At 25.0% G+C, this 9,328-nt stretch overlaps 1 protein-coding gene across 2 annotated transcripts in view; it reads right to left on the bottom strand.

The window, feature by feature from the left end:
* Positions 1-8,064: 8,064 nt before the first annotated feature.
* The window catches only part of LOC135923378 (glycerophosphocholine phosphodiesterase GPCPD1-like), a 42,869-nt gene continuing 41,605 nt past the window's right edge, over positions 8,065-9,328 (bottom strand). For both annotated transcript variants that reach the window (XM_065458079.1, XM_065458081.1), the window contains exons 13-14: positions 9,006-9,141; positions 8,065-8,812 (exon numbers count right to left, since the gene is read on the bottom strand). In XM_065458079.1, the coding sequence (XP_065314151.1) occupies positions 8,645-8,812; positions 9,006-9,141 (304 nt within the window). In that variant the 3' untranslated portion in view covers positions 8,065-8,644. The remainder of the gene's footprint in view (positions 8,813-9,005; positions 9,142-9,328) is intronic.

The following is a 9,328-nucleotide window of genomic DNA, read 5'->3' as shown; positions in this document are numbered from 1 at the left end:
ATTATATAAGATATTATTTTTAATGAAAATAAATGTAATATATAAATATATTGTAGTCATAGTTGTTAAAGGCCTGGGATTTTGAACCTCAAATTGTCTAGGTAAATGATTTTTAAAAAATGAATATTGTAATTGATTTTATTTGGTTTTTTGTTACTGAAAAATTCTTTAATGCATTTAAAAATTTATTTTTTATTTTAAAATTAATTATTAAAATAAATAGAAAAATTTATCTGCATTTTTAGAAACCATTATTTGCTATTTTTATTTAAATTTTAATCAAGAAATAAATAATTTTTAAATTTATCAATGTCTGTAATTAATGAAGATAAAAATCTTGAAGAAATTACTATTATTGAAGTGCCAAAAGAAAATTGTGATGTAAATTAAACCCTATATCTTTTCCTTGAAGTATTTTACCTTATTAAAATGGAATGAATGAAAAAAAATTAAGGTTTCTTACATAGGATTTCATTTATATTACAAAGACAAATATAACCGAAATGATCCAATTAGGTAAAAGTTCGACTGGTTTATAAGGAGCAAAATAAGCTATTAAAGAACAGGTTTATTACTCATTTGGAAAACTAACTTCAAGATTTGAAAGCCAATGATAATCATAATATGAATGAACAAAATTGAAACTTTTTATACAATTTACTTTATTAGAAATGGAATGGATGAAAAAAATTAAGATTTTTTAATAGAGATTTCATTCATATTACAAAGACAAATATGATTGCAGCAATGATCCAATTAGGTAAAAGTTCAACTGGTTTATATTAATCAGGCACAAAATAAGCTGTTAACCCTTCAATACTCTGGTGGGGTATATGAAACCCCAGGCATACTGGAAATGATATTACATAAAAATCGTTAAATATTATGATCTAGATTTTATTAGCTTCATCAAATATATCGTAGAATCTATATTCCAAATTTCATATATTTTGATTGAGTAGTTTTTAAGAGCATTTTGTTACTGATTGGGGTTTGTGAGACCCCACCAGAGTAAATTTGTAATTTTTTAAGAAATTTTTTTTTAAAATTATAAATATATATTACTATATTATAAAATTTATTAAAACAAAATTTAAATATCTTATATTTTGAATGAGATATATGAAAAAGAAAATGTATAGATTTTCTCTGATGGAGTTATTATATTTTTCACCAGCTGATTCATTTCTTAAATTATTTTTATCATTTATAATGATTTTTGCAGATACTGAAACTAAATATAAATTATTTATTTATTTGAGGTGATTATGACAATATAATCAATAGTGAGGTTGAAGATTTTATATATGATAGTGATCTGATACACAATCTGAATTAGATGAAGAAGAAATGTTAGTTGAACACAATAAACTTAATATAATTTAGGTAAATATGAAATCATTTATCATAGTATATTTCTCTTTAAAATTAGCTAAAAAAATAAGCTTACTAAATGGAAAGAGAATCTTCTAATCAAAGAATAATAACTCATCAACAAAATTTAGTTATTCATCTGCCAGGAGTAAAAGAATAAGGGAAAGAAGCTGACACTCCAGAAAAATGTTTTGACTTGTTGATAACACCAAAAATGATTATAGAGATTATTTATCATACCAATGAAAAAATTAAAATTATATGTAAAAACTATAATGACCAATATGAAGGTTTTACCAAAGAAGTTGATGTAACACAGTTCAAGACATTACTGGGAAATCTTTATTTAGCTGAAATTTTTAAATCTAACGATCAAAATAAAAAAAAAAGCAATTTTTTTTATCAAATATGTAAAATAAATTTATGTTTAGAACACATTAAAATTTTATGTAATAAATGTTTTACATGTCAAATTAACATATTTCAATGTTCTATATTTTTTTTATGTTTGAATATTTTAGTGTAATTTTTTTTTTTTATATTGAAGAATAAAGATCCATATTATGAATTATCATGGTTGTATGATAGATAAGTTATTTTTTTAATTATATTTGAAATTTAAAAAAAGTAAGCTTTTTTTAGAAAATTTTGGCACAAATTATAATTATCCTCATCATCTTTAATCTAAGCTTAAGAAATAAAAATAAATAAATATTTTATCAAGTTTAAGGTTAGTTCTATCTTATATCCAAATATTAAATAAAAATAATGAATATAACTGTAGACATATACATTTGAAATTGGGGTCTATGAATATAACTGTAGACATATACATTTGAAATTGGGGTCTATTGAACCCCACCCGAGTACTAACGTCATTTTTTTCACCGGAGTATTGAAGGGTTAAAGGACAGGTTTATTAATTTGGAAAATCAACTTGATCAACCATATCAAAATTTGAAAGCCAATGATAATCATAATATGAATGCACTTGAAACTTTTTATGTAATAATTATTTATCTAAATGATAAATCAATTAATATTTTTCTAAATTTAATTATGGAACATTTAAGCACTTATGTTGGGCAATAATTTAGCAAAGAATTATTTAAATATAGAAAAATTCAATATTTTTTGATTGTATAAAAAATATTCTACAAATAAATAATATTAGCACATTGTTTCTTAACAGAATTTTAAAATTTAAGCCATACCAGGCCCAGCCAGAATAAAAAATATTAGGCGCGACCAAGCATGAATAGATTTTTTTTAAAATGGGCATGGGCCTGGCTCAAACGAGTTGGGGTTTGCAGATCTCTGGTTTTAATCTAATTAGTCTAGAAAAGATAATATTAAAATTTTAGTTTATGTGTGCAGTGGCATAAACAAGGAGAGGAAGTTTAGGGCTGAATCCTACCCCCATCCCTTGGAAAATATGATTAGATGAAACTGCATTTGTATAATATTAATTATTGATGTCTAGACGAATATTTAAATTTTAAAAATTGATAAAACCCCCTGCTTAATTTTTATATCTATAAAATTATTTCAGAAATATCTTCTATTTAAAAAAGAGCGTGTAAAAATGTACGATTAAATAAAAATGTTAATTTTTTATTCAAATTTTCCTATAAAAATATTGAAACTTAATTCGTATAGGATCGATATTTGATCTTTTTTACTTCCAAGTATAAAGCACTATTAGTATCAATATTACTTTACTAAACAATTCCTCAATTTTAGCGCCTGATGGTGAAAAATTATCTATGTAAGAGTTTTCAATTTAACCTTAACCAATCCATCATATTTTGGTATTATATTTTCCAGAGAAACCGCAAGCCTATATGACTAATTTTTTTATGCTGTCGCTATTAAATTATAAAAATCGAGTCTCATTTTTTAAAATATGATAAAGTTTATTTTTTATAATGGTAGTAAATTTTTTTATGTACTTTTTTTTTTTTACTAAATTGCATTAATGATTTAATGATACAATATTTTTCGTTCCATTTCGAATGATGGCAATTTTTTCTTATTTTATCAATAATGTTTTTTTAACTAATACCAAAGGGTCTGGAGATCTAGTATTTGTTTGTTAATATTGACGCAAACGAGATATATAGAACTGTACTTATTATTATTTTTCTTCTTATTTTACCGATTATTTTTTTTCTTTTAAATTATATTTCAAGCAGATTAAATAAAATGTACCAGGGGCAAAGCTTTTATAGTTTCTGGTGGAGAAAAAATTTTAATTTTTAGAATGACCTTTTTTAATTTTAACTAACATTTTCAAAATGACCTTTTCTAGCTAACATGGTATAAAAAAATGGTTGATATAAACAGGGATCCAAACCGAACCGTTAAACCTCTAAAAACCGGTATTTTTTATCAAACCTGAACCGAACCTAAACCGCTAAAAAATTTCTATCCAAAACCGCTAAAATGCCACTGAACCGGTAAGAACCTCGTGATTTTATGCTGCTAAAATAATGTGTAAGTTATTACTAGTATATTGCAAAATATTTTAATTATATTCAAATTGTTTTAAAGATTTTTATCAATAACATTTGATTGATAAGTGTCAGTCATAATTTTTATGAACTTTAGTGTATTGCCATTTTACAATATTTTTTAAGCTTATAAATTATAATGCCTAGAGCAAAATTAAACCCCATATACAATTATTTTACTTATAATATTATTAATGACACATCAAAATGTAATATTGCTGATTGTCAAATAAATATGAAAGGTAATCATGGCGCAAATTTGGAGCGTCACATAAAAAGAAACCACCCTATAGAATTCAATAAAATTAAAATATCACAACAAATTCCTAATAAAATAAAAAGGCTTAAGATGCCATCAAACCAACAGACAATAGAAGAAGTATTTAAAGAACAAACTACTATATCAGTGAAACTTAGTAAAAAAATAATAATTGATGCTTGTACTGAGCTGGTAACTTTTAATGGTAGACCATTCACATTAATCGATGATAGTGGCTTTAGAAAAATTCTGGATCCTATATTAGAAGGTTTAGGTAATATTAAAATTAATTCCAAAAATATTCAATCGAATGTTGCAGAATTAGCCTTAGATATTCGGCAAAATATAATCAAAGAAATAAATGGTAAATTATTATCTCTAAAAATTGACTGTGTTACTCGTCTAGACAGGTCCATTATTGGGATTAATCTTCAGTACATTCAAAAAGCAAAAATTGTTTTGAGAACACTGGCAATGAAAGAAATTTTTGAACGGCCCACTGCAGAAAATTTAAAACTCCTTTTAATAAAAGTATTAAATGATTGTGAAATAAAAACATCACAACTGTACACTATAACAACGGACAATGGGGCAAATCTAATTAAGATGGTAAAATTATTTATGGAGGATAGTGATGATGACAATCAATTGTCTGAAAATGATGAAGAAGAACAAATACAAAATATAGATAATTATGATATTTATACTAGTTTCACAAATGTACCTGATGAATTAGCAAGCAATCTTAATGATTCTCAATATGATATTATAAATATAAGATGTTCTTCTCATACCTTACAACTTGTGGTAGCTCATGCATTAAAAAATTCCTCCATTTCTAATATTATTATTAAAGCTCGTACTGCCTGCAAGAAGCTAAGGACAAAATTGATATCAATCATACTAAAAAAATTAAACTTAAAAAGACCTATATTGGATTGTCACAGATGGTTATCAACCTATGACATGCTAGAGAGATTGAATGAATTAAAAGATATTTGTGAGGAGTTATCAGTATCATATAGTGATTTGTTTTACAACTCTGGAATGGGAAGCAATTATAGGGTTGGTAAATATACTAAAACCAATGAAAGTAGCTTCCAAGAACTTACAACTTGAGCAGCTAACTTTAGGGGATTTTTATGGCATATGGCTGAAAGCTAAATTAGAAATTTCCATTTTTACTTCACCCTTTGCTGGTTCAATAATTGATGCTATGAATTTTAGAGAGAAGCAACTTTTAAACAACAATGCCTTTTTGTCATGCATATATCTAGATTTAAGGTATGTTTTAAAAATATTATATCTTATATAAATTTAATCAATAATTTTATTTATTTTAATTAATAATTTTATTTCACTTTATATATTTTTCTATCTATAAATAAATATAAGATTTTTTTAATGATATTTTTAATTTTTATTATATAGATATCAAGTGCTTTTGACTGAAGAAGAAAAAACCAAAGCTAGAGAACATATTATTAAAATATGGCATAACATGGAATCGAACTTTGTTATAAGAGTGGAGGATTTTAGTGAAGGTGAATCAACACCGGTTAATGGATCTTCACCTGAAGAGGACTTAGTAGAAAGTCTTATTTGAAAAAAGATGTGAACAAACAAAATCTCTTACAAAAATCGGAGAATATTAAAAATATTTTAGTTAATTCTAAAGAATCTAGGTTAAATAAAAATATGAATATTTTATACTATTGGAGAAATCAGAGTAATCGATACCCTGAATTATATAAGTCTGATATCATACTGGCAGTGCCAGCTACCCAAGTTAGCGTAGAAAGATGTTTTTCTACAATTAAATTTATACTATCCCCTTATAGATGTAATTTGAGTGTGATAAATCTTGAAAATATATTAATTGTACGGCTTAATAAAAAATTTTTAAATAAATAAAGTTATAAATATTGTTCATATTATAAAATTAATCATTGATATCTATTTGTTATATTTATAAATTAAATATTATTTTATATTATGCAATTAATAAAAATGAAGGTTTTATGTATGTGTTTTTTTATTTTAATGATAAAAAAAATATTTTTCCCTATACATAATTCGAATGTAGGTTTGAATACAAAAATGTTCAAACCGGTTTATAGAGGTTCGAACCGAACCGTTATTTTTATTTTTTACGAACCGAACCTGAACCTTGAACCGTTATTTTTATCCGAACCTGAATCTATATTCGTTTCGGTTTGGATCCCTGCATATAAATAGTGTCACAATATGCATAATTTTTACAATATTTTAACAATCGTCAATCAATAATATTGCTTATTGTTGATTGGTCGGAGATTAAACAAAGTGTTATAATAAATAATAATTTTTTTTACTATAATATTTTTTGTAAATATAATTTTATTTTAAAAAAGCGTGATTTTTGAAATGAAATAATAAAAAAAATAATTTACGTGATATTAAGCGCACTAACCATATATATATATAAACTGGTATAAAAGATGGGAAAAAATTAAAAGGATTATCTGTTTTTGGGCAGGCCGCAGTTAACTGTGAGCGCAAGAGGCAAAGCCCCATACTTAAACGCCCATGGGAAATGAGATGAGAGATAAAAAGCCCCTGCCCGATTAAATAAAAAATATGATTATGGAAGGTTTATATTGGCTATATTATCTTCCTATTAATTAGTATGTGAGAAAACCTAGAAATACACACGATTAAATAAAATAAATACCAGTACAAATACAGGACTATCACTTATTCTTCCAAAATTTTTTGCACCGGATGAACCGCACCATAAGGTATTCAAATTGAAATTAACTAATGAATCAAAAAAAAATATTTTGATTTAACAAAGCGTTTTGTAATTAAAATTAAAGAAAAAGATCTATTTAAGAATTTAGATTAAGTTCTTATTTTATTCTAATTAATTGTAATAAGAAAGTTGAGGTGTAAGAAAATAAGTTTCAGAATTAATGTTTTCAAAAACTTGGCTCACTTCACACGGGCATCACAGTTTTCATTTTTATATTTATCAAAATTGATTGAGGAATTAGTAATTAGTTAGGTACTAAATATTAGCGCAAACCAGATATATAGTTGTTTTATATTTTCTTATATTTTCCATTCGGGCATAATGCCAAATTTTTACTAATTAATTTTTTGCTTTATCCTATTTACTAAACGAGTTAAAATAACGCGCTAAACATTAATAAAATTTTTAGAATAAATGCTTTCAGTCGTTTTTTAATCCATTCTTTAAGGTTGGCTAAAAATTTTGTTACAAATAATTTCTTTCTTTATACTAATTACTACATAGCGTAAACATGAATTATACATAAATTTTTGAATTAGTGCTTCCAATTATTCAACCAACCTTAAAGAAGATGATATAAAGAGATTTCATATTTAAAAAAGCAAAATAAAAAACAACGGGAAAATAAAAAATACCTAATCACAATTTTCCAGCTAGATCCAGCCAATGTCCGGCAAAATTAGGATTTAGGAGATGAAACCCCCATCCAAATTAGTAACCCCCCCCCTACCGAAGTATGATAAAATAAAAAAATATATAATTTTTTAAAAATAAAATCAGGTAATATTTTGAGCGAATATTATGAAAAGTATGAGCATGTTTTATTAATTAATAAATAGGGATATCCTTATATATTTGGAATCCCTATAAAATTTGCAGTCTATTAATATATATCGAATTAAAATATTTTCTTTTCAATAAAAAAAATTTCAAAATATTTATAATTAATAATTTTTGAAAACTTTATTTTATATATTTTTTAATACAATCATTACCCTCCCCCCCCCTCCCCCTCCTCCCAGGTAAATTTTGGGTAAGTCATTGGGTTCCAGATTATGTTTATAGGCTACACATATATTGTAGATTTAAAAAATTATAATAATAAAAAGTTATGAGAAAAGCCCTAATATTAAAATATTTTATTTTATATATGTAAAACTATTTAAATTACTATAAAGAAACAATTGATGAAGTTAATGAATTACTAAAAGCATGCATATAAAATATAAGAGTAGAGGCAGGGGCGGATTGGCGGCGCTGCGGCCTCGGGAAAATTATTTTATGAAAAATAAATTTTATAATTAAAAATAGATCTTACAAAATAAAATACATGATGATCGCGCTATGACTTTTACTAAACAAACAAAATTAACATGAAATTATGTGTTTTAAAAAAGTAAAAAACGCTTTTCACAATGACTTCATCAAAATTATCTTGACTATTCATGGCAAATATTACAATAATAAATTGAATAACTTTTAAAAATATGAATTTTTTAAAATATCCGTTTGGAAAAATATGGTTATAAAAATTTTACTATGGCGAATTAAAAAAGATTTTTTTTAAAAAAATGTTAAATAAACATTTATTTTCTAAAAAATATAATGTTTTAAGCATATGTAAAAATGAAATGTATACATTAAAAGGTTAAATCTTGTATGTGGGTTATATTTTGGCCTATTGTAAATGAAAGGGTTAATATGCTAATTTCTATCATATATGATGCCATTAACTCCCATTTTTTTGAGTGTCTCTCTGATATTGCGGTCTGATGCTTCTGAGCCCCATACAAGGATTATTAAATTAAGTTCACGAGCCATATCTGTTATTTCTGGTTCTTTCAGCAAAGTTTTACAGTTTAAACTTAAGCCCTATTTTAAAAAAAGAAGTCGATTATCATTTTTTGATACTGAAATTGGCAAAAAAATAATTGTTCAGGGGTCAATGGTAAGAATTTAAATTTGTATAATTTAGTTCATTATTATAATTAATAAAATTATATATCAGATATTTTAAAAAATATTTATAAGAGGAAAAAATATCATTGTCCTAAAAATTTTATACCGCTAATCCATTCCCCAAACAATAATTTATGGCGAAACTCAAGTTTTTCGTCCTTGCATCTTTGAAAAATGGATCGTTACTTGGATTGTTGTCGAAGCATAAAAACACGGGATAACGATTCTGCTTGTATCTCAACCTTAAAAAGCAAAATATATAATTTAAAATTTTTATATCACCTTGAATTCCAATAAAATAAACTAAAATCGAATCGAAAAATCGGAATAATTTTTGAACGTTACCCATAGGCGTATTAGGATTTTCATAAAGAAGACTTTTGGGTATTTTTTTTCATCATAAATTTTATTTTCATAAATAATTCTTAG

This window comes from Gordionus sp. m RMFG-2023, chromosome 2 (assembly GCF_954871325.1).
Source record: "Gordionus sp. m RMFG-2023 chromosome 2, tfGorSpeb1-WG-v2, whole genome shotgun sequence".
Classification (NCBI taxonomy): Eukaryota; Metazoa; Nematomorpha; class Gordioida; order Chordodea; family Parachordodidae; genus Gordionus; species Gordionus sp. m RMFG-2023.
The sequence above is the reverse complement of the archived record's forward strand: the minus strand, read 5'-3'. Positions and strand labels throughout refer to the sequence as shown.